Here is a 26,521-nt window from a genome sequence, read left to right on the forward strand (position 1 = left end):
TCTAACTCTTAATAAAAAATTGCTTGAGTCTTGAGTAAATATAAAAGCATAACTCATTTTCGCAGACTAATACTTGTTAACATACTTGCAAAGCCATAGTCTGGCAAATATATATCAACTCTGGTAAAATACGGTGATTTAATGGTCTGCAATGTGTCGCATGTAAACTTGTATAATGTAGACAAGAACCATCAGTCTGGCTAGAGTTCATACTGAATCATCGGCTTTTATCTCGAGTGCTGATAGATTGGTGAATAATTCGATACGTGACCGCGTCGAAATCTCTCCTCAAAGCATTTCGGAGGGCAATGCGACCCATTTGTTGGACGGGTTCCAGTCAAGTTGACCCATTATTGAGATTGAAAGTCGCATACGCATGGTCAGCAGGCTGTTTTAAAAACTCTAAAATGTCCCTCGCAGGCTTAAGGTCTAATATGGTAAGACTATTAATGCGCTAATAACTCCAATATATGTTTTCATGTTAATTACGTAGCGTTGTATAACATGATGTACGTGGTGATACAGTTTCAAATATCTGGTAGTTTAGCATATGAATGTATCAGACCTCGCGCAGTATATCGCGCAGTTTGGTCAGGAGCTACACTGTCCGATTTATGCAATTAGTTAAAGCATATTTAAGTGAGCTCAGCTGGGAACACAAGCTCGAAACCATTGGGCAAACAACAAAGTCACTTCCGTGTGTGTTGCAAAGGCAACACCAGTAGTTGATTGGTTGTCGTTAGCAAGATACCAACAACGCTACCTCAGCATCGATCAAACCCTGGATGTTCGACTCGTAGTGGACTCAGTGACTGCACCATGCATTGAGACCTCTAGTGCCATAACAGTACCAAACCAAATGTTTGGCAGAGTTTTCGATACCTACTCAGCACAGTATCAAACGATTTTTCCAAAAAACGGAACTGGTTGTACCATGAAAGCGCACGTAACATTGCCTAAGTAACAATTAATCAGGCGCTTACGATCTTAAACTTAACACTAATTGTACCAAGAATCATGTTTATTCAAATAAAATGCAAAACACGTGCGCTTATCTGTACCATATAGACAACACAAATAAGTTGCAAAAATATATTAATGCTAATAATAAATAAATACATCATTATGGTTCAATGCAACAAATCAAAACATTTGGTCAACAAACTCGCGCTAAACCCACAGCATGGCATGACGTCATTCAAAGATCGGTAAACCAAACATGATTAATTACATTTGGAATGTTATAACTTGCTAAATTGCATTAAACCCGTTTACATGCAGTTTTCATTTCCCAGACAATTGAAGCCGAACGCATTCAGACCAGCCAACACTTTGGCTGTATTGTTATTAAGCGTATTTATTTAGCACTTAATAATCAAATGAGACCACCCTACTGTTTACTTTCATATCTCCTGTAGGTAGATTTCTAATTTCTTTGCGCTCCTCCGATACTCGAAACCCCCGCCCATTGAGGACTGGTACATACTTATGTATCCACGTAGATCAAAGGTGCGCTGAACAGTACACAAACCAGTCTGTCACTTGTGGTACGATATATACAATCAAACGCGCCAATTAATCCTAGAATAAGTGTTCGACTTCTGAACCGTTTAACGGCTGTCTAGTGTAATACCGCGAGATGAAAATGACGTAGTAGGGTGATTATAAGAAGCTTGTACTGAATATACCATAATATACACTAACGACCTTAAAGTATACTACAGGTATTAAATTGGGTGTGCTATTAAAGGGGCCTTTTCACAGATGTTGGCATTTTTTTACTTATTCATTAAATGCTTTATATTGATAAATGTAAACATTGGATCGTAAAAGCTCCAGTAAAAAATCAAAAATAAAATTAAAAAAAGGAAAAGAACATTGCCCGGAGCTGGTTTCGAACCAGTGACCCCTGGAGTCCTGCCAGAGTCCTGAAGTAAAAACGCTCAAGCCTACTGAGCTATTCCGCCAAGTACACATACTTGTCGTATTTTATACGTTATATAAGCAATCTTCGTAGTTTCACAAAATTTAACGACAAAAACAGAACTCTCCAAATTATTCAATCGTTTCGCGTTGCAACGCTTTATAATTTTTAGGTTTTCAAATCGTCAAAAGATGCATATAATGGCTATATTAGACCATGGTAAATGTTCAGTATTACTGTTTCCTCACAAATATCATAACTAAAACGAAAATTTGCGAATCTGAAACAACTTTTTTCAATTTTGTCAATTTACCAAAGCGTGAAAAGATCCCTTTAAACGTTTCAACAGGGCTCGAATTTATTTTTTTTTTCTACTTGCAAAACATTGCGAGCAGCTTTAATACCGACTCGCAAAATCAAAAACATTCTCGCAAATTTTGCTGGACACATAATTTAATATCGTTTTTTTTATTCAACAGTTAACTTTGCTTTATCTATCGTATTGTTATTTCCATCTGTGGGCAAAAAGAAACTACATGTTATTTTTCGCTTCGACGCCATGTATGTTCAAGTTCAATGAACACGTGTGAATTAGTCGACTGTTTAACGTTCTTTGTACCAATACCATCCTCGTATCTGTACTATAAGTATACCAGTCTATATACAAGGTGCGCGTTTCCGCATACGGGTATTAGGACGTTCTATGACCTATGGTTTAGCGTTCAGGACGTCGAACGCATTTAGCAATAATACTGTTTTTTTTTCACTATTTCTCTACTCGCAAAAAATTACTAGTGGCTGAAAACTTAACTCGCAATCGGTATTTTTCACTCGCATTTTGCGAGTGTGCGAGTGTTAATTTCGAGCCCTGTTTCAATTTCGAAATTTGGTCATATAGTGAACAATACGCATTCGTTATGTTACGATATACCAAAAACAACATTGGCACGGTGCAACTGTGAATCGAATCAGAGCTCGGACCTCGATAGTCATATACCTATCGCTAGTACAGTATTTGATAAGGACGTTAACGGCTTAACACACGTGGGGTGGCTAGTACAGTATTTGATAAAGACGTTAACTGCTTAACACACGTGGAGTGTCTGGGACGGGTTCATCGTTTGTTTTTATATCTTACTACAAACACTCATATCATAGTGATCGCCGCGTTTATAAATGGTTAAATTCGATTATTGAAAGAAATATATTGACTGTTATTTTTTCGTCCTTTTTTATATAATAAACAACACAAATGCCACTGAGCTTTGTGACAAGGGCAGGATTCGAAACGCTCACATGTTCAGGCCGTTCTACACATTCCCTCGTTTACTTAAGTATTTAATTATATCGTTATTGTTTCTTTATGGTCGCAAATCTGATACCAGTAGTATTGCAATTAATGCATATGTACTATCTTAAATGGTACAATGAAGTATTTTGCATTTTAAGATCAGATCGATCCACAACGCCTGTGCAGCAACACGTTAACATGAAAACAACGCCTTACATTATTGATAATGGGGTGGGGATGATATCATATTGAGAGCAAAGTTGAAATGTTTGACGATGTAACTACTAGAAAGAGGAAATAACATGCATTTAACGACGCTCACGTAAGGGAGGTAATGCAGTTCAGGCACAGAAACAGAAAGTCGACAAGACTTGCGACCCTTTTAAAAAATGTAACCAATACCTATATCTTCACCAAGGTCGGCCAGTCCGCCTGGAAACTTCCAATTTCGAAACTGAAAAAGCAATTGTGAAACCCCAAATATGTCACACATTAATTTCTCAAGTTTATATTGAATGTGTCCATATTCACAATGTAATTGTTAACATAACTTGTTTACTAAATATGAATAGGTCAATCCAGATTTGGGATTTTCAATGAATGCCTTATAACACAATTTATTAAATTGTGTGTACATCAGCGCGATATTCAATGTAATTACCTGTGTTTTCTTTTCTTGCATCATCAGTAGCTCATTTGTATCCTCCCTTAATACAACACCTAAGACATGTAAACATATACTTACAAATTTGACATATACTAGTATAAAGTTAGGTAAGCTAAAGCTGCAGTATATATTATTATCTGCACATAATGTGCATTCCAAGAATAAAGATGCAGCAAAACACGCGAGCTGTTCTTCATCAATCCATTTAAATCTTATGATATTTATGGTTTACATAGCAAGAAAGATTGCTAAATACAACACCTCCTCAAACGAAAGAGATACATCCCGACGCGACCTGTATGAGTTCACGTCATCACCACACAATAAACATAATAGAGTTTTGAGAAAACTGGGCTTAATGCATTGGCCTAAAGTATTGCCCGAGATCAGCCTGTGCAGTCTGCGCAGGCTAATCAGGTTTAACACTTTCAGCCTCAACTGGCCTCTTGGTAAGAAAAGACTTCCTTTTAACAAACAATTCCATTTAAGCAAGAAGAATCGTCCCAGATTAGCGTGTGCAGACTGCACAGGCTTAGCTGGGATGACAAAATACGCAAATGCATAAATCAAAGTTTTCCCAGATTTAGACTTAATAGTTACCGCAGACGCCCAGTTGATGTGTTGCAAACCTCGGCGTGGCGTCCTCCCTGTCCTCCCTCAGCCAGCGTTTCAGCAGGCATGTGCTGCCTTCTGCGTGGTGAAACTCAAACCCAAGCCCGGCGGCCGCCTCTATGTATCGGCTGTAATGAATGGGGAACTTGAGCCAGGCTGCTGACACTTGCTCGCTTCGCCATTGCCGAACCGAGGCTACAGGACGTAAACAGTAAATGTTTCAGTTTTAATCTGATATTTATATTAGGCAATATCTCCAGCCGACTTTCGTATGTAACCCCTCCCCCGATAACTGGGATAGAAGTTGTCCGCTTGCAATCTTATAAGGATGCCATACATGCATTAAAAGCTCACTTTCATTTTCCGGATGCTTGCGTTACCAATTGGCATAAACACTCATCTTGCATTGACAAGTTAAATTTTCATATTCATGTTATGTTTGATTTCTTTAAAAAGTGTTCTAATTTCAAAAAGTTCACAGGGGAAATCTGTAAATACATATAAATCATAATAATAATTGATATACTTTGAAAATACAGTCATTCAGTCAAACATCGTTCGTTCATAATAAATCACAAGTCGTAAAAAATCTAATTCTATGTGCCTTTTTTTATCTCAAGCTTTTTCATGTAACAACTCAATAATACATATTTAACAAAACATTCCATTCATCTACATGGCATCATCTATTTCTACGCGCAGATTGTAAGAATACATGTGAACTCTTTTCTGCATAGGGCAAATTTGCGAGGTTGAACTAGCAATCAGGAACTGTAGGTGAATATGCAATTTCGTTGAATAAATTAAAATACTTAACCTGTGGCAGGATTCCGCAGACCATCGACGTATCATAATTTGGCATAAAACTTGCTTACTTTCAAGAACACGGTAGAAATTTGCAGTGGAGGTGGTTGGTTCGATCTGCTGAATCACGTCTACTGTGATACCATGGTAACGGTCCATTGTGCCTTGAAGAGTAGACTTATGTCTGCAACTATTGCTGCCAAATAACATATCGCATGACACTGGTACACATTTAAGCCTTTGAAGTAGTCGTGATAGATGCATTGCGGGAGAATTCTGAAAACAAAGAACGGATATTTTGTATGACTGAAATACCAAACAAGAGCATTGTCACAGACGTGACGTATACCCCCACATGCTGTATTGACACAGAATATTTTGCATGCTGTCTTCACAAAACAAGAGAAGCTAATTTATGGTGATTTTTTTAAGAATTATTATGCCATTATCATTTATGGCCATTTTGACCTTTGAACTCTTGAATTCTTTCGCATGACACGCCATCCAATGACTGTGAAAAAAAAAATGTACAGAGTCATTTTAAAATCTGACAATGAATGACATAGTTATGGCCCTGACAAGCTCTTTTTGACTTTTGAACTCCAAGTGTGACCTTGACCTAATATATTTAATATTTTTAACAAGATGTCGGTGTCTTTTTCTTTGAATTTGAACGATACAGTTATAACGTACTTTCATTTTTTTTTTTTGAATCAGAGTTTATTTACAGGTCCTACCGGCCTCTTCACGAGGTCTTTGAGGTTCGACCTGAACTTTCATTTTATGACAGCGAATCCGTTTTATATTTGTTAGGACGTGACGTCAATGACACGTGACAATATTTACTTAAAAAATACGTCCCAATGAATGTAAAACGAACACTCCGATTAATTGAATGAACAAGATGCATAAGTAAACAACAATTATATTGTTGGTAAAGTCATAGATTCAGTTTAAAAATAGTTATGAAATTAAATCAATTTATAAGACATTTTTCTGTATTATTAATTAGAAATTGTTTGCTATTCTGCTTAGGCCTACATGTAGTTATTGGAAATGAGCCTTTGTTTTACACTGTGTGTGAATGACTGGTTGAGGCAACAACGTGGCAATACTACCAACTGACAAACTATTTAAAAAGTGATGATCCGAGAACAGCTTTCACTCTTTGACAGCGGTCACTTTCAAACTGACCATTAATCCTGACTGACCGCTGTTCTCTGTTTTGACTGTAATTGATTTTGTTGATAGTGTCAAACTGCCATCTTAAAAATAATGGTACTTTTGAGCTGTGGATTCTGATTGGCTGTCCCAATTTCAAGATTTGCATGCTATAAATACATAAGCCTTAAAACTTACATTGCAGGGAAGTTAATTTCTTGTGAAAAATGTCAATAGAAAATGTAGCAAGGAAACTACTCATAAATAAACTATTTTGCCTAACATAGAAACATTCTTAAACAATACATAAAGGAGAAAATTGTATGTGAATGTATCGAATTATAATAAATTACAATATAGTTGCCTACTTTGTAACATTTTTGATCAGCAAAATGATGGTGACTGTCATTTTTTTCAGTAACCAACTGCATCATGTGCAAATGTTTTATCAATGGGCTTCATGGGATGTAAATATCCATGACTCCAAAGGAACCCATGATTCAACAAGAACCAACGATAATAGTTAACATTTCTGTTTTCGAATTGATCTTACATTTAGTCTTACTATAAGATCTTCTCTGCTTAGATTGTTAGTGGTCACTAGTTTTATAAAAAAAAGTAATCAAAGATCTATCAATACATGTTTGACTGATTTTGAAGACCGAGAGACTTGATTGTACTGGACAGTAATTTAAAATAGTCAGCAACTGCTTGGGCGCTTAAATTCATCCTGCCTGAATCAGCACGGTCTGGCCTTCTTTTCTGAAAATACGGGATGTGGGCAAAGAACTTGCGACACCATTTCTTACTGGGTCCATGTACAAGATTCATACGGGTTGGTCGGCCGCTACGTTTGACTATGGCACGTGCAAAAATTCTCATGAGAGAATGGTGATAGGCATTCCTCTACAGGCCATGTACTTAATATAGTTAGTAAGGGCCTGCTCTTCGGCTTCATTTAAAGAAGGATCAATCCCTGGCTTTTTTTCTTACCCCTTATAACTTTCCCCAACTGTGATCGTGCAGTGTCGACTTTGGTATTCCAAACTTTCTTGATACTTTGGACAAACATTTTCCTTTTTTGACTTCTCTAACTGCTGCTCGTAGAGCACAGACTGAGTATTTATTTGAATTGTTTCTTGTCATTTGTCTAAAAGAAAGAAAAAGAAAATGTAAATTGATGTATTATACTTATGAATAAAATGTTTCTCAATAAATGTGGCTGAATGTTACTGAGTTGGAGTTGGCTTCAGTACTAATTGACCATAAAACAGCTTAGTTGTTTGCAACCTAATCTATTAAAATAAAAATTGAAAACAGGGCAAGGCCAAGAATGTAATCGCTTATTTTGACAGTTGTAAACAAAGTGAATGGTAGTAAAAAGCCTTAAAGGTAAATTAAAAACATCGCTCATATTGTTAGAATGTTATAAAACAAAACATTTTGATGACTTATAATGATCTAACTAAATTAACCACACATTTACCTGGTCACGTATTAAAATTTTACTTGGTTCAATATATCTTTGTCTGCAATTGCGTTTACAAAGAACAGACTGTCAAGTTGTAAGTTTGCTAATAGAATGTATTCATGTTGGTCTTACTTAAAATAGGACCCTATTTTGAATTCAACTATTCCACCGTGAGTAAATTTTATAATTTATAAATATCGTTCGATAATTGGTTCCATTCCAGAATTGGTACCCAGAGGCTATGTGTCATCTTTTATCAAATCAATCCCGGAAATCTAACACAGAAATCTAACGATTTCACATAATAACAAGAGCTGTCTCCATAGGATGACATATGCCCCTGAAAAACGCTTGGATAAAAGTTATGAGCATTTTTCGAAACCTAAACGCAGACACAGGTGGAAGTAACGTTCCCAGGATAGTATTTTTTTTATTTATTTATTTTAAGGAGCCCAATATATTCAAATAAATATATAAGATCATGTTTAATGAGAATAAAAAATTGACAAAGAGCCATGAAAAAAAACACCTTCTGATATTGAAATCAGTTATGATTCCAATATCAGAGGGTGGGGATTTTTTGTTCATGGCTCTTTGTCAATTTTTTTCTCATTAAACATGATTTTATGTATTGATTTGAATATATTGGGCTCCTAAAAAAATACTATCCAGGGTACGTTAATTCCACCTATGAACGCAGACCCTAAGTTCAAGGTCAAGGGGGTCAAAATGTGTGCGCGTATGAAATAGCCTTGTCCATATACACATGCATACCAAATATGAAGGTTACATCTGAAGCAACAAAGAAGTTATGAGCATTTTTGGAAACCTAAACGCAGATTTCCAAAACCTAAGTGCGGACCCTTAGGTCAAGGTGAAAGGGGTAAAAAAGTGTGTGCCCATTGAAAGGCCTTGTCCATATACACATGCATACTAAATAGTTATGAAGGTTACATATGAAGCGACATAGAAGTTATGAGCATTTTTCGAGACCTAATCGCAAATTTCGAAAACTAAACGCGGACCCAAAGTTCAAGGTCAAGATCAAAGGGGTCAAAATTTGTGTGCTTATGGAAAGGCCTTGTCCATATACACATGCATACCAAATATGAAGGTTACATCTGACGTGACATAGAACCCAGCAGACACAGTAACATTGATTCAACGTTGAATCAGCGTCAGATTCAACGTTGAAAATCGGTTGGATTTATATTTGATTTTGAAAGTTGAGACAACGTTGAGGCATCAACCTAAAATCAACGTCGATATCAATGTTGAATCAACGTTGTTTCAACGATGAAAATAACGTTGATTCAACGTTCAAACAATGTTGACTTAACGTCAATATTTGGTTGAATTTTCATGAATTTCCATTCAATGTAGCGAGGTTTTCCAATCGTTCTATTAGAATACCTGTTAGGACTGTAAACAATTTAATCACTACATTGAGTTCATTAATAACACAACACTTTATTTATATTTGAGATTGTATTTTAATTTTATTTTAACACAAGTTTCATAATATTCCAAAATAAGCAGTTTTTACTTTTACACTTAATATTTAGTTATTTTCAATATTGCTGGTCAAAAAGCAACTATTGTCTACTAATGACTGATCTTAATACAACTATAATCCACAATGAAAGATGTTTCAATGTTACTAATTTAACGCCTAAATTCTAACTAAGTAAACTCTTTCCAGACACGTTATTAAGCTACAAATTTGTCCACTCTCGCCAAACATACCCACACTTATCAACATTCACAACATAAAAAGCTGATAAGCACAGCCGAAAATGTAATCTCTCTTGCAACAGAGCACATTTAATCTTAAACAAACAAACTTTCTCTCTCTTGAACAATATCAGATATCAGATCCAGCATCCACACCAAAGGTATAATTAATGGCAGTGTGGGACACTCCAGCCAAAAAAAGGATGAAAATCAATAAGCAATCAACACTACATAACATAACACTCATACCATACCAAACCATAACATAACATTGCACAGCATAGCATAAATTGTCAAATTTGATCAGATGCATTTTCACAACATTTAAATGGTAATTAACACGCTAATGTATATTCAATGTTGACAGACTGCTTAATATCACTATATACACAAAGTGTTTGAAAATATGAATTTATTTATCTATCAGTTGAAAAAATAATTTCGACCTAAACCAAATATCAAAGTTGATACAACGTCGAGTATCAACCAAGCAGAATGCAGACATCCACGTAGTTGTATATTGGTTGAAATAAGGTTTATCGACGTCACGACTAACATTCAACGTTGTTTCAACATTGATTCAACGTTGTGTGTCTGCTGAGAAGTTATGAGCATTTTTGAAAACCTAAACGCAAATTTTGAAACCTTAACGTGGACCCTAAAGTCGTCAAAGGGGTCAAAATTTGTGAGCGTATGGAAAGGGCCTTGTCCATATACACATGCATACCAAATATGATGGTTACATCTGAAGCAACATAGAAGTTATGAACATTTTTCGAAACCTAAACGCAGATTTCGAAACCTAAATGCTCTTACGCAGATTTCGAAACCTAAACGCAGACCCTAAGTTCAAGGGGTTAAAATTTGTTTGCATATGGAAAGGCCTTGTCCATATACACATGCATACTAAATATGAAGGTTACATCTGAAGCGAGTCATAGAAGTTATGAGCATTTATCAAAACAGTGTGACGGACAGACAGACAGTGCGATCACTATATGCCGTCCTTCGGATACATAAAAATACCTTCACTTGAAGCAAATGATAATGAAAACACACACATTTACATAAGTCATTAACTGTCAGTGTCATGTAGAAAATCACCGATGTAAACACTCTGGATCAGCTGACGATTTAAAGTTTTCTGCAAGGGAGATAACTTTTTCATAGGTTAACATACACTATTTGCCAACTAACATATTGGCGTTGTTACTTGCTGTTTATTCGACTAGACGATAATCGAAACAGAAACTAAACGGTAAGGGTTGACTTCTTGATTCACACGTCTTTTCCACGAACCATTAACATAATACCAGTTTAAGATTAATTGATCGTTTTGATAAAACACTTCTAATTTTATACTTTCGGATAAACATGTGTCACATCACTCACGGTTTAGAACGAACGTCAATAAACCATATCCAAATGTAGGAATGGTCATTGTATGAAAAACGATTAAACGTTAACTTCAGATATTAATAAGTATTAAAACATAAGTGTTTTATAACACGCCTCATAAATAGTGTTTGTTCAACTATATTGTAAACGACTCCGACATAGGTGTGTCCGTGTGTACATAAACGCGATATGGATACATACAACGTGTAGTGATAAGGATGTAAATTGACATGCGGAGCATGAAGTTTATATGTCATATCCGCAAACTTGAGTGCAAATAATCTGGATGTTATTATTTCCTTTGTGCTCGTTAAATGCGGACATGTTCACATAAACAATCTCATCTATTTACCTATTCATTGCCTTTGACTCCTAGTTTGTTTACGTGTGACCTTTCTAAAGCCCTAGTCTCCGCCCAAGTCTCACTTATGCCGGTAGAGCCCCGGTCCATCCCGGTTTGCTAACGGCGAGAACCGGGATGATTCGTAGATTTTTTTAACGCGGTCACACTATTTCCCGGTGCCGCCCCGGGTGAAGCCGGTCAACAGCCCGGCAGAGTCTCGGTAAACCCCGGACTGGCTACGGTTTATCCCGGTGAAGCCCCGGCCGAGCCCCGGTTGTCGTCGGTAATGACCCGGTTGAGTCCCGGTGAAAGCCAGCAGCGTCCCGGCAGAGCCCCGGTGTACCGTAACTCCGCCGGCACTCACCGGGGCTATACCGACATCAGACCCCAGCAGAGCTGCGGCAACGCCCCGGTTTAATCCCGGTCGTCGCCGGTAATGCCCCGGCGGAGCCTCGGTGAATGCCGGTGGCGTCCCGGCAGAGGGCCGGTTTACGTATGTACCAAGACTATGCCGGCATTCACCGGAGCTCCACCGGGGCGTTGCCGTAGCACTGCCGTGGTCTGTATGGGCTCCGGTGGAGCTACGTTGTCATCCCGGTTGTTCCCGGTGCCGTTCCGGTTATTCACGGTGCCGCGCCGGTCGTTGCCGGTCCTTCCCGGTGACTCCCGGTTCATCCCGGAGGTATTAAACATTTTAATACTTTCCCTGTGGAGCCCCGGTTGTCCCGGGTCGTCCCCGATTCATCCCTGTCGTCCCCGGTGGAGCCCCGGTTCATCCCGGTAGAGCCTCGGTTCATCCCGGTAGATCCCGGATCACGCACTGGGGCTACGCCGGCATCATATTGAGACTGGGCCTTAATGCAAAGCGACCGTCAAATGACAAACTCCAATTCAGCATTTTGACGTATATATTGTCAAACGCATGAACTAAATAAAATTAGAGGGCTTAAAAGGAGCAGACGTTTCAATTCGCGACCTGCTTTTCACAGTTGGCGACGTTTAAGTATCTACGTCGTTAGTACCGATTGACTTCAATTCATCAAAACATAAATGAGAGTCGTGTTCTGAGAAAACTGGGCTTAATGCATGTGCGTAAAGTGTCATCCCAGATTAGCCTGTGAGGACTGCACACTTTCCGCCTAAACTTGATTTTCGGTAAGGAGGGACTTCCTTGAAACTAAAAATACCATAAAAGCGGAAAGTGTCGTCTCTGATTAGCCTGTGCGGACTGCACAGGCTAATCTGGGACGACACTTTACGCACATGCATTAAGCCCAGTTTTCTCAGAACGTGACTCATCAATTGACTATTGATCAATTATGAAGGGTGAGGTCAGTTAAATGTGCCAACAAGTCAAATGTGCAGCAAGGTTTTAAACAGCCGCTTCCGGTGTCCAGACTGTGCAGTGAAGCTCTTCTGCTTCCCATGGGCAGGAGGCGGTGCTGTGTTCTATGCAAACTGGGGCAAAACCTTGCAGCCAAATATTGAAGGTATTGTGCGGTATATATAATTTCTATGTCCAGATAAGCTGGAAACATTGTCTGAATCACTTCTAGCATTTATAATACGAAAAGTGTGTTTAATTTGTTGACGTATTGTTTCTGTAAACATTCCTAAAATAATTGTGAGCGGAGAACCGGTAGATGTTTACCCGAAATTAGAATGCTGTAAAGGTTATTTTGTCAATTCTCTAAAGCGACGTTTTCTTATTAGTATACACTATTTTCAACCGATTAGTAACTTATTAAATCAGGTTTTTCAGTAATATAATGTATGTAAATGTAGTCTTTGCTATGCAATTGTTTTACAACAATTATTTCGTTTATCAAATGAACAACTGATGGAATTTCAGTCCATGGTGTATGTCTAACCGGGCGTGAAAACAGGTTTAAAGATCCTGTCCCAGCCAATATAGATGAAGTCGTCGAAGAAATAGTCTCAGCCATTCAAAAGGAAACTCAAGATACCCCGTTTGCGTTTTGGGGTCACAGGTACGGGGATATTTGTTGTAAAATAGATTATTAATGTAATACTTGTTGTGCAAAAAATGTTATCTAAATTTCTATCAAGATACTTAGCACAATAGTTTGAATAGTCATTATTTACATAAATAGGAAAACCAAACTTTGAAAAGTGACTACATGAGAGTGGTTTCATTTGTTGTTAATATTTTTTCAAGTTTAAACATATATAATTTTCCTTCTGATCAATTATATTCACCAAACGTATTATAGGTAGAAGTTTAAAGCTTTACATTATCCATTTATTGATTACTGCTTTTAAACTATAAAGCATATTGCAGTTTCGGATCTCACATGGCCTTGGTCACTGCACTTCGACTAAAAACCACCAGCGGACGCGAGCCTGTCCGCCTGTTCGTCTCCGGGGCATCCCCGCCGCACGTGAGTTCTGGTTTGCACTTCAACTTCAAGCCTGTCAGTATTCACCATTCCAGTATATGACTTAATGGGACAACTTTGAAGTTTAGGGTTCGGAAAATTTATCTTAAACACAATACTTTTATGGCTAGTTTTGTCTGTTAAGCTTTTTACGTCTTAATATCATGCAATTTTGGATGTATTACGCGTTCATATATTTAAAATAGTTACATGCCAATCAATAAGGTATTATAAATAACAGACATTTGTCATGTTGTGAATGCACCTTTATTATGGATCAGGTAATTATCGGTTTTAAATGATAATAATTTCTCACAACCCATACTGTGGAGAAACGGGCAGCGGACAACGACAACGAGCGAGGCCTGGTATTGTAATGCGCATGGGGAGGTTAGAGGGTAAGAGTAAGGGTTAGGGTTAGGGGTCGGGTTTGGGTTATGGTTAGCCTTAACCCTAACCTTAGCCCTAACCCGACCCCTAAGCCTAACCTAACCATAACCCACGGTTATCTCCCCTATACTAGGCTTCGCTCGTTGTCGTTGTCCTCTTCCCTGGAGAAACATTCTCTTTAAAGCATGAGTAATACAAAACGTACACAAACATTTACCAACTACGCACAGGACACTGATCTTTTAAACATTTGCGACGCAAAAATAGTTAACATTGAGTCCCCGTACATTAATTTTTAAGGAGAGCAATACGATTAGTTAATGAGTATGGGTAATAGTCTGGACGATTGGACCGGACAAATGGAAACACGAATATGTCATTGATACGTCATCGATTTATCCGTGTTTCATTTAGAAATTGTAAAATTGATGCGATATCGATATATATATATATATATATATATATATATATATATATATATATATATATATATATATTAAGACTTCAGCTTCAATTAAAACTTTTAACAAGCGTTTCATGATAATGTAGTATGCATCATACACATGATATGAAGATCGATTTACCGAATATTTATTTTGTACAGCCACATACTCATTACTTGTTTTTCAACCTAGCCAAGTGTAAGTGACATATATAAGGATAGATGTTAATTTAATTAGAGAAGCTAAAGTTTCATCCTTGATATATCGGAAAATACTGTTAATACGGTGACAGAATAAAAAATGCCTTTCTGTTTGTTGCATGTATATAACATAACGCAAAATAAGTTTACATTTTAGTCAGCCCAAAGAAAAGTGACTATAGACGTACGTGATTATACCGATGAGCAGTTTATTGAATTCCTCAGAAAAATAGGTAAGTTTCAGTGGAAATGTCGACACTAAAACAACTTAATAGAAATAGAGAACTTTTGTGACGGAATATAAAACAAATGAGACTCGTATATCAAACTTTTTTTCGAAATAATTTTTATATATAATATAGTTAAACTCATTTGCTTAATGTGAGCTTTTGTGATCTGTAAACGTCTGGGCTTCGTCGTCGTTTGTGGGGTGGTCTTTGTTGTCATCGTTGAACTAAAGACCACATTTGCGGCTTAATGTTTATGAACGATGGTGAGAATATTGTAACACTATATGTGTGAGTTCCAATCTGGGTCATTTGGGTTATAAACTAAGTACAATACTAGCCAAAGGCTCGTTATAATGTGTATGAGTCTATCTTAATGAACCTTTGTCAGAATGTTTAAATATAAAAAGAGACCAAGTTCGAATCTGTATTGAGACGGTTCAAACACTTGACAGCCAGGTCAAATCATCGCAAAACAACTAACAATCATAATTCGTCATTTGTAATGTATTTTTGATGAAACTTATTCTGATTTTTGTTGTTGATCACAACTAGACCAAATTTAATACTGGACTACGTGCTTTAAAAAAAACACAGGTTAAATTTTTGACAAGCAACTAACTTAAGTGAGCGTTTTCTGGTGTAAATGTCCCTCTTTATTCCATGTTTGATTGGGTTCTTTCATATATTTTTTGTGTATTTTGTCGTGTAGGTGGTACACCTCCTGAGATTCTTGACAATAAGGACTACATATCGCTGTTTTTGCCACCTCTAAAGGCCGACTTCGACATGTTGTATCAAATAGGGTAAGTATGGACTACATAGCGCTGTTTTTGCCACCTCTAAAGGCCGACTTCGACATGTTGTATCAGATAGAGTAAGTATGAACTACATAGCGCTGTTTTTGCCACCTCTAAAGGCCTACTTCGACATGTTGTATCAGATAGGGTAAGTATGGACTACATATCGCTGTTTTTGCCACCTCTAAAGGCCGACTTCGACATGTTGTATCAAATAGGGTAAGTATGAACTACATAGCGCTGATTTTGTCACATCTAAAGGCCGACTTTGACATGCTTTTTCTGATAGGGTTAGTATGGACTACATAGAGCTGTTTTGCAACCTCTAAAGGCCTACTTCGACATGCTGTATCAGATAGGGTAAGTATGAACTACATAGCGCTGTTATGGCCACCTCTAAAGGCCTACTTCGACATGCTGTATCAGATAGGGTAAGTATGGACTACATAGCGCTGTTTGTGCCACCTCTAAAGGGGCCTTTTCACAGATTTTGGCATGTTTTGAAGTTTGTCATTAAATGCTTTATATTGATAAATGTAAACATTAAATTTTAAAAGCTTCAGTAAAAATCAAAAATAAAATTTAAAAAAGGAAAAAAAGTAATCCGCAGCAGGGCTCGAACCAGTGACCCCCGGAATCCTGAAGTAAAAACGCATTAGCCAACTGAGCTATCCTGCCAAGGATACATAAAATGCATATTTTATACGTTATATGACCAATCTTCGTAGTTTCACAAATTTAAACGACAACAACAGAACTCTCCAAATTATTCAAACGTTTCGCGTTGCAACGCTTTATAATTTTTTAGCCTTTTAAATCGTCAAAAGATGCATATAATGGCTATATTAGACCATGGCAAATGTTCAATAATACTGTTTCCTCACAAATATCATAACTAAACCGAAATTTTGCGAATCAGAAACAACTTTTTTCAATTTTGACAATTTACCAAACCGTGAAAAGATTCCTTTTTAAAGGCCTACTTCGACATGCTGTATCAGATAGGGTAAGTATGGACTACATAGCGCTGTTTTTGCCACCTCTAAAGGGGCCTTTAAAGTATGGACTACATAGCACTGTTAGGGCTGCCTCTAAAGGCCTACTTCGACATGCTGTATCATATAGGGTAAGTATGGACTACATAGCGCTGTTTTTGCCACCTCTAACGGCCGACTTCGATATGCTGTATCAGATAGGGTAAGTATGAACTACATAGCGCTGTTATGGCCACCTCTAAAGGCCTACTTCGACATGCTGTATCAGATAGGGTAAGTATGGACTACATAGCGCTGTTATGGCCACCTCTAAAGGCCGACTTCGATATGCTGTATCATATAGGGTAAGTATGGACTACATAGCGCTGTTTGTACCACCTCTAAAGGCCTACTTCGACATGCTGTATCAGATAGAGTAAGTATGAACTACATAGCGCTGTTTTTGCCACCTCTAACGGCCGACTTCGACATGCTGTATCATATAGGGTAAGTATGGACTACATAGCGCTGTTTTTGCCACCTCTAACGGCCGACTTCGATATGCTGTATCAGATAGGGTAAGTATGAACTACATAGCGCTGTTATGGCCACCTCTAAAGGCCTACTTCGACATGCTGTATCATATAGGGTAAGTATGGACTACATAGCGCTGTTATGGCCACCTCTAAAGGCCTACTTCGACATGCTGTATCATATAGGGCGAGTATGGACTACATAGCGCTGTTTTTGCCACCTCTAACGGCCGACTTCGATATGCTGTATCAGATAGAGTAAGTATGAACTACATAGCGCTGTTATTGCCACCTCTAAAGGCCTACTTCGACATGCTGTATCATATAGGGCGAGTATGGACTACATAGCGCTGTTATGGCCACCTCTAAAGGCCTACTTCGACATGCTGTATCAGATAGGGTAAGTATGGACTACATAGCGCTGTTTGGGCCACCTCTAAAGGCCTACTTCGACATGCTGTATCATATAGGGCGAGTATGGACTACATAGCACTGTTAGGGCCACCTCTAAAGGCCTACTTCGACATGCTGTATCAGATAGGGTAAGTATGGACTACATAGCGCTGTTTTTGCCACCTCTAACGGCCGACTTCGATATGCTGTATCAGATAGAGTAAGTATGAACTACATAGCGCTGTTATGGCCACCTCTAAAGGCCTACTTCGACATGCTGTATCATATAGGGCGAGTATGGACTACATAGCGCTGTTATGGCCACCTCTAAAGGCCTACTTCGACATGCTGTATCAGATAGGGTAAGTATGGACTACATAGCGCTGTTTGGGCCACCTCTAAAGGCCTACTTCGACATGCTGTATCATATAGGGTTAGTATGGACTACATAGCGCTGTTAGGGCCACCTCTAAAGGCCTACTTCGACATGCTGTATCAGATAGGGTAAGTATGGACTACATAGCGCTGTTTGTACCACCTCTAAAGGCCTACTTCGATATGCTGTATCAGAAAGGGTAAGTATGGACTACATAGCGCTGTTATGGCCACCTCTAACGGCCGACTTCGATATGCTGTATCAGATAGAGTAAGTATGAACTACATAGCGCTGTTATGGCCACCTCTAACGGCCGACTTCGATATGCTGTATCAGATAGAGTAAGTATGAACTACATAGCGCTGTTATGGCCACCTCTTAAGGCCTACTTCGACATGCTGTATCATATAGGGCGAGTATGGACTACATAGCGCTGTTATGGCCACCTCTAAAGGCCTACTTCGACATGCTGTATCATATAGGGCGAGTATGGACTACATAGCGCTGTTATGGCCACCTCTTAAGGCCTACTTCGACATGCTGTATCAGATAGGGTAAGTATGGACTACATAGCGCTGTTTTTGCCACCTCTAACGGCCGACTTCGATATGCTGTATCAGATAGAGTAAGTATGAACTACATAGCGCTGTTATGGCCACCTCTAAAGGCCTACTTCGACATGCTGTATCATATAGGGCGAGTATGGACTACATAGCGCTGTTATGGCCACCTCTAAAGGCCTACTTCGACATGCTGTATCATATAGGGTAAGTATGGACTACATAGCGCTGTTATGGCCACCTCTAAAGGCCTACTTCGACATGCTGTATCATATAGGGCGAGTATGAACTACATAGCGCTGTTATGGCCACCTCTAAAGGCCTACTTCGACATGCTGTATCATATAGGGCGAGTATGGACTACATAGCACTGTTAGGGCCACCTCTAAAGGCCTACTTCGACATGCTGTTTCTGGTAGGGTTAGTATGGACTACATAGCGCTGTTTGTGCCACCTCTAAAGGCCGACTTTGACATGCTGTATCTGAAAGGGTAAGGATCACTTGCGTACAAAAGATGATTGATATACTTTATGGTTACTACTGTAAACATGTGGTTGGGGACTATATGCCTACTATTGACGAAGCAATGAAAATGTGTATGTTTGAGGCCTTGACATCGATTTTGGACATTTGTTAATAAATCAAGTGTATTGATTATTTTCATAACATGTCATAACCTATTTAGTGAATTCCAACAAAATGCATTTTTAAAAGCCAGATTATATAAATTCACAAAAGTTCTCACAATGTATGTGTTTGTCACTTTTTCGAAACCATTATTTGCATCCTTTGTACAAGTGGCATATTGTACAGAATTGCGATGATAGTCTTTGAACATCAGTGCGTCAAAACACATTTTGTTTTAGAACTTATTAGGTCGCTGTTATTTTAGCTCGGCTGTTTTCGGAGAAAACCCGAGGTATTTTCATAGCCAGCTCGTCGTCCGCCGTGCTAAAACCTTGACATTTTCCTCTAACATCAAAGTGCTTCCACCTACAACTTTGAAACTTCATATGTAGATGTACCTTGATGAGTTTTACACGCCACACCCATTTTTGGATCACTAGGTCAAAGGTCAAGGTCACTGTGACCTCTAAAAAAATTCTGACAAGCTTTCGCAGCCGAGCGTGGCACCCGTTATGCGGTGCTCTTGTTATTAGTTTTCAGTAGTTTCATATGGGGCATGGTATAAAGATAAAATGATTGCTAATGAATAGAAAAGTACATGACTGTCACTGAAATTCCGTTCACAAACCGACTAAAATAATTGTTCATCGCAAAAAATCGACACAGTACGCAAAACGGTTATCGCAAGTGAAGTCGTTTTTTTAGTACATTCAAGCGTGAAAATACATTAAACATTCCGTTCAATAACCCTGTGTGTCGCAAGCCAAATCCCGCACTGTTACCACTAAATTTGTAACGTAAATATTTTATTAAAATGCCAAATATTGAAAAAAGCGCCGAACGTTTATATTCTAATGGAATTGATCATTGGCATATGATTTGAGCGCTTTTTTACCACTTGGGAACATGACCTTTACCATTGAAAATGGGAATTGAAGTGTCAATTCACCCCACCTGCAATGTTTAGACTCCGCCCACTGGTTGGCAAAAAGAGGTGGAATTCATATAAGCATATAAAGGGAAGGCTGACAAAATCATCGTTTGTAATGATAATCATGCAACATATCAAATAAAATTTTACTAGTTATGTCTGAATAAAACATTTGCATGCAAGGAAATGCATTTTTGAAACGATTATATTGTTGTTATTATTTGTTTTTACTAACACGAACTCGGGAGTAGAACACAATGTAAGAGCTCGGTATGTGGTTATGACAAAAATCTCCATACTTGGCACTTCTTCGCGACCATTTTTTTTTTAAAAATTCTCATCAATTGAACTTATTTCAGAATAAATTAAATTTAACGAACGAAAACAAGTAATGATGAAAACAAACAAAAATTAAATAGATCGATTAAATGTACGCAACATATTGTACCTGATTTGAAACTTTATTTGTCTGAAAAAACGTACCTTGTTACACATAAATAAGTTCTCTTGAATAATGTAATTGTTTGATTTAATTGTTCACACCAATGTTGACACTCTTTGGTGCAGCATTTTTATCCATGTGTTTTATTGCACCTTTGTTCATCGCAACCCGATTATCTCGTTATGATCGGATATTGCCCAGACAATTACAAAGAAAACAAGGTGTCATAAACCCAGGGACCGATACTTGGGTCCCTGCATAAATCACATGTTGCAGCCTAGTGCCTGGTAATTAAACACAATTTATGATACCCCCATGTCACCCCCCCTTGCCATATTAAGCCGTCAATTTAGCCAAATTTTAAAGCCAAAATACTGAACATTTGCTTCAATAAAATATTTTAACATTAACAAGAATGAAGACATTATCGAAAATGGATTTACAGGAACAAGTGTATATATATTAGCCAGTTTAATCATAATAATACAGTGTTTAATAACTATAAACAAATTAAAAATATTGTGCAATTTAACTGCTACGCAAATGAGGTATTTAACGGGTACCGGCAAATGTAAACTCCGCTATTACGTGTATACCCGGTAGTACGTTATTTCAGTGTACGAAACACCCTCATGAAAACAAGCAATCACAATAGGGTAAACAATACTTGCGTTAAATAAATTAAATATATAGATTTATTGATCATAAAAAGCTAGATTTGTATCGCTCCTTATCATTAGTAAAGATATTTCAATATACATGCAAAGACAGTTCAATTTGCACGATATGCAGAGTTCTTTTCCGTATGTATGCTAACATTTATTAAAATTGTCATTCAATGGAAACGAAACGAAAATCCATTCAATGGAAAAGAAAATGATACAATTTAACAATTGTTATATATTCCGCTTTTTTAAGGGCTTTGTTTTACGATTGATTAAATGCATCTCTTACACGTTTGATCGCTGATGAACAACACCAATATCCACACCACTTATAATTGTGATCAAATAAATATATGTTTCATTATTTTTTAAACATCATTTATAAAAGTCTTACTATAAGAAAGACTACGGCTTATTTAGTTGTTTTATTTTGTGGGATTTTCAGTATTTAGTCTTCCGATCACGTTCTCTGATGAACAATACCGCTGCTCTATCAGCATTTTAAACCGAACATCAAAATTTCATTAGAAAATAATACATTATTAACAATTAGGTAAGTACAAATCTTTTCGTGCATATGTTCAGTTCATTAACATCGTTGAAAAAAACACATGTTCTAACAAGATTTGTGTTCTCCTTTACAATCGATACACTCGATTATCATCGCATGACGTCACACAAGGGAGATAATTAAAAACCGGCAATAACTGAAAGGGTCTATACAATTATTGCCTGATAAGTACTCACGTTTACTATCCCGTTATTCAAAGTGTAAACAAATTAAGTCATCTCGACCATTGATTTCTAATCCATACGCAAACTGTATAATTTTGATTGTTGTTTTTGCAAAATCGGCATTGGAACGAGCTGAACATATTGTTTTCAAAAATCAGAGCAGGTATGTCTGTAGGAATACAGTCATAACAAGTTTGATAAAAAGTAGTGATAAAACTTCAGTACAATTGTCTCTCTTGGTCAAAGGTATTATGCTCACAAAAAACGCGTTTTCGTCCTTTGCTATTTAACATTCACATTGTTCTTACACGTGTTAAGGTCAGTATTTTGTATACCGGGTAGATCGTGCCACTTGTAATTTTGTGACTTGGTTAACTTTGTTGATCAAGGTTTCTTGCTATCTATCATGCCCAGATGGTTCAAGAGTAATAATTAAACTTGAAACTATTTAAGAAGTTCTGTTTCAAAAATACTTTAAATTAATTTTTACACATATATTCACATAATAGGCAAACATAAAATCATAATATAAACACTTGATACAAAAAAATCTGCATTGGACATTCGTTTGATATAATACAATTATACGCAATTTTCATTTAAGTTCAATATACAAGCACATTTTTAAAATCAAGCTATACCGTTGGAAAACGACATAAGAACCGAAAACAAAATTGTACAATATTTTAACTTCTGGAATACAAATATTGAATATAGCTACTATCAGAAAGATAGCTGATAAAATGACTGACGATTATTATTTTCACCTTTACAAGGGCTAAAATTGGAAGCTCGTGTGCACGGGAACTGACCTGCCCTGTGGATGCCTTCGACGGAGAGGCCGATAACCAGCACGATCTTGACGGTAATGTAGCATTGTTTGGGTTAGATATGTAAATATAGCATTAAAAGCATACTATTTCAAAACGTAAACATAGCGTCAAGAAATCATTTGCAAGTTCATTAAATATATTCTTTTTTTTAATTGATAGGCAAAAGTGTCAAAGGTGACCATTTAATTAGTTATTTCTTGTATAAGTGCTGGTGGTGGTCACAGCTTGTTTATTAATTAATTCGTGTAAAGATTGAATTAAAATGAAATGACCGATGCAGATTGAAATATATTGTCGGGAAAGTAATTTTGCGCTGGCAAGCGCTTCGTCGTTTTGCGTTTAATAAAGATAATAGCATTAACAAATAACCTTGCAGTCTTCTTTCACAAGTGATCACCACCATCTGTAACCCAGGGCTGATCCCTTACTTAGACACTTTATTTTCATAATGTATTCATAATAAAGAGTATCTAACGCATCAAACGGGTTTATTACAATGATGCGATTGTATGACCCATCAGTCGAGTATAAAACTTAATATATTACTATAGTCACTAAAAAGGACTTGTTTTCGTATGTTCATTTTGATAAGAGGTTATTTGCTTTATTTAATCACAATTATGTTATATTTGGAATATTTAAACTAACAAGCAAACAAACAAACAACCACAACAAAGAAATAATATATCTTTCCTTTTCCGGAAATCGATCTTGAACCTCTGGGACCAAAATCTAACCTGCTTCGTTTAAAAACAAATGCTTTTCAAATATTTAGCGAATTGTAAACGCTATGTTAGTAAAACAGTGTTTGCCAACAGTATCGATGAAAAGTGTTACATAGGCTATATTAATTTGCCGATTTTGAAGTTTTAATCAATAAACGAACCGATATTTTAATCACTATTTGCTTAGTGAGATGTGTTCTTTCACTTGTTTAAATATAAATGAAAATGTGTGTGTAAAACTATGTGTCACTTTAAAAGTTAAATGTTAACGCAAGTTGATTTGCAGGATCAACTGGGCATGCTTCATTTGTGTGCCAACTCATGTTTTGACTTTACGCAAACACAAAAAACTGAAATGCCACTGAATGGATGGTATTATGCTATGCATATTTTACCAAAAAGCTTTGGAGCCGAACAGTTTATAATCGTGATATTTATTGATATTGAAAACCGGAGTTTCACCAATGTAATTTTTTTCCAGCCCAGAAGCATCGCATCGCGTTTCCGATTTGTTAATCCATACGTCAGTACGCCCATAAGTTTTGGTTTACGCTGTTTCAACCAGTTTTCATCTTATGGTCTTCAATCTTTCTTTAAATGTTTATGGATGCCAAGTGTCACTTAACTTTCTGAAAATGTAAATACACACCAAATAAAGACCAATAACAATAAACAGTCATATCGCACCTGGTAATGCCTCAGTCACAAATAATCCGGTCGCCGGCCGATGTGTCCGATCTCCAGGCATCGGGAAGACTGGACACTTCCGAGCCGTCCGCCGTCCGATGAGTGACAAAGTTAAAAACTTCAGTCACAAATAGACATCGATCAGCCGCCGACGTTTTTTTCCGCTCATCGGGCTGACGCCGGCCAATGATCGCGCGCACATCGGGTCATTTTGTAGCATCGGGCGGCGTCCGGATTAATTTTTTTATATCACAGTTTGTTTTACCCGACATAGGGCCCGGGAAGGAATCGAGTTGAGATCGAAAAAAGATCTGACGATCAACGACAGGTTATCGCCCGGCGTGCGCCCGACATCGGATTCCGTGTACGTTTATCATAACGAGCATCGTCCGGCGTCGTCGGGCATCGTGCAGAGGCCCTCCGGCAATCAGACGGTCGCCGGCCGATGTATATGCCTCTGAGAAATACCTTTACTTTTGCCGATACTCGTTCAATGAATCCGATGTCGGGCGATCGCCGGGCGATACCCGTGCGTTGATCGTACGATCTTGTTTCGATCTCAACTCGATTCCTTCCCGGGTCCGACGTCGGGTAAAATTTTAAGTGAGACTTATAATTAATCCGGACGCCGCCAGATGCGTCAAATTGGCCCGGTTTCCGTGCGATCATCGGCCAGTCGCCAGCCCGATGAGCGGAAAAATACGTCGGCCGCTGATCGGACGGTGATCGGTGTCTATTTGTGACTGAGGTATAATTTGTAGTTATTGCCCTTTGATTTCTGAAAAAGGGATTCGGGATGATTTCCGCTATGTTACTCAACCATTTTTCAAAGGATTACCCTCAAACTTTTAGAAAATGATAATAAGCATCAAATAGAAGCTTATTTCAATACCAGTCAACTCTCTGAAGGTACCTTAGGGTTATGGTCCTTTGAATATAAATACCGGTATATTATTTATGATGATTTTTGCTCTCTTACGGAACTGTGCTATAAGGCCACAACAAATGTATCAGATGGTCGGCGACTCGGCATTGCCGCATCTAACATTCGTTAAATTAAACAAAATGTTGTAAGTTTGTGTTATGCCCGTATGTGCAATACTGCCCCTTATCCAATTTATTTAAAAAAATAGCGTTTTTTCATATTAAATTTCGTTAAGCATTCATAAGTTAAAACCTAGACTTTTTATTTTTCGATACATAGTTAATAGTTTAAAATGCACTATTTTGTTTAATAAACCGCATAGACTTGACTGAATGTTAAAAAATATGTACACAAAAACTTGTTTTTCGCTTTGTTCTCGCGTGAGTTATTTATATCGAAATTGTAATTATTCGTGTATATTTTTTATAACATTACATCAGGTGACTGACAGAACATTTACATAAGTCTATCAATGCATAGGAATAATCGAGCGTGCTGTCTTGGGACAGCTCTTCTTGGCATATTAAGTGGAGTTCGCCTTTGGACACATGGCTTGTTTATTTCAGCATGGGCTGATGTCACCACAGGCCCGTTGAAGAAAACATTCTTTCCTGGCGGACATTTTTACTTTAAAGATGATTCTAGCTCTATGCGCCTACTGAACATATTTTCTGAAACGCTAATGCTTTAAAAAGGAAGCATAGAGTTTTCTTTGCATTATTTGTTGTATTTGTTGAAATAGTAAACGGATGTGTAACGTGAGCCTAGTTCTGTGATAACTTAGCCTTATGAATGTTCCTAAAGTGTCGTGACAGATTATAGAATGCATTCTGCACAGGCTAATCAGGGACGACAGTTTACTCATAGACCTTTTCGCCACTCATGACATTGGCAAGTATTTGTGACGTTAAATGATCCGTAATGAATTCATACTTTTCTGTTTAATTTTAGTAAACTGTATTCAAATAATTAACAACATTTATAAATTAAAATTTTTTTTTTTATAAAGCAGCCAAACTTATTTTTCTTATACAACTTTCGTCTTACATTGTTATTAGCTGAACTTTTTTTATGTATACTTATTTGCTCTCATTATGAACTGTTGTTTTATGCAATCAAAAGGCCTGGGTAAGCGCAACCGTACATTTGTCACGTTCACAATGGTTTTTGGTTTAAACAATAGCTTATGTTCTTCAACTGATTTTATATTCATGTTTTGTACGTCAGCGTACCAGATCGTTTTTATTTAT

At 37.5% G+C, this 26,521-nt stretch overlaps 2 protein-coding genes across 14 annotated transcripts in view; one reads left to right on the forward strand and one right to left on the reverse strand.

The window, feature by feature from the left end:
• The window catches only part of LOC127877748 (nucleoside diphosphate-linked moiety X motif 6-like), a 25,333-nt gene extending 13,776 nt beyond the window's left edge, over positions 1-11,557 (reverse strand). The window contains exons 1-6 of one of the 9 annotated variants that reach the window (XM_052423947.1): positions 10,732-10,870; positions 7,453-7,609; positions 5,370-5,574; positions 4,483-4,689; positions 3,877-3,935; positions 3,618-3,669 (exon numbers count right to left, since the gene is read on the reverse strand). In XM_052423947.1, the coding sequence (XP_052279907.1) occupies positions 3,618-3,669; positions 3,877-3,935; positions 4,483-4,689; positions 5,370-5,562 (511 nt within the window). In that variant the 5' untranslated portion in view covers positions 5,563-5,574; positions 7,453-7,609; positions 10,732-10,870. Of the gene's footprint in view, positions 1-3,617; positions 3,670-3,876; positions 3,936-4,482; positions 4,690-5,369; positions 5,575-7,452; positions 7,610-10,690; positions 10,987-11,056; positions 11,258-11,414 lie in introns of those variants that run through there. The other 8 variants (XM_052423945.1, XM_052423946.1, XM_052423950.1 and 5 more) reach the window with 8 other exon arrangements.
• Positions 7,770-26,263, forward strand: LOC127877749 (S-acyl fatty acid synthase thioesterase, medium chain-like). 5 transcript variants are annotated; one of them, XM_052423955.1, is made up of 8 exons: positions 7,770-7,851; positions 12,731-12,895; positions 13,258-13,396; positions 13,708-13,807; positions 14,995-15,070; positions 15,777-15,870; positions 22,878-22,966; positions 25,838-26,263. In XM_052423955.1, exons 2-8 carry the CDS (start codon positions 12,763-12,765, stop codon positions 25,960-25,962), a joined length of 756 nt encoding a protein of 251 aa, XP_052279915.1. In that variant the 5' UTR covers positions 7,770-7,851; positions 12,731-12,762; the 3' UTR covers positions 25,963-26,263. The 5 variants fall into 5 exon arrangements, with proteins under 5 accessions (XP_052279915.1, XP_052279911.1, XP_052279914.1 ...); XM_052423951.1 differs by lacking the exon at positions 7,770-7,851 and adding an exon at positions 10,787-10,922; XM_052423954.1 differs by lacking the exon at positions 7,770-7,851 and adding an exon at positions 11,010-11,106.
• The last annotated feature ends 258 nt before the right edge of the window (positions 26,264-26,521 follow it).

The sequence above is a fragment of the Dreissena polymorpha genome, chromosome 4 (assembly GCF_020536995.1).
Source record: "Dreissena polymorpha isolate Duluth1 chromosome 4, UMN_Dpol_1.0, whole genome shotgun sequence".
In the NCBI taxonomy this organism is placed as follows: Eukaryota; Metazoa; Mollusca; class Bivalvia; order Myida; family Dreissenidae; genus Dreissena; species Dreissena polymorpha.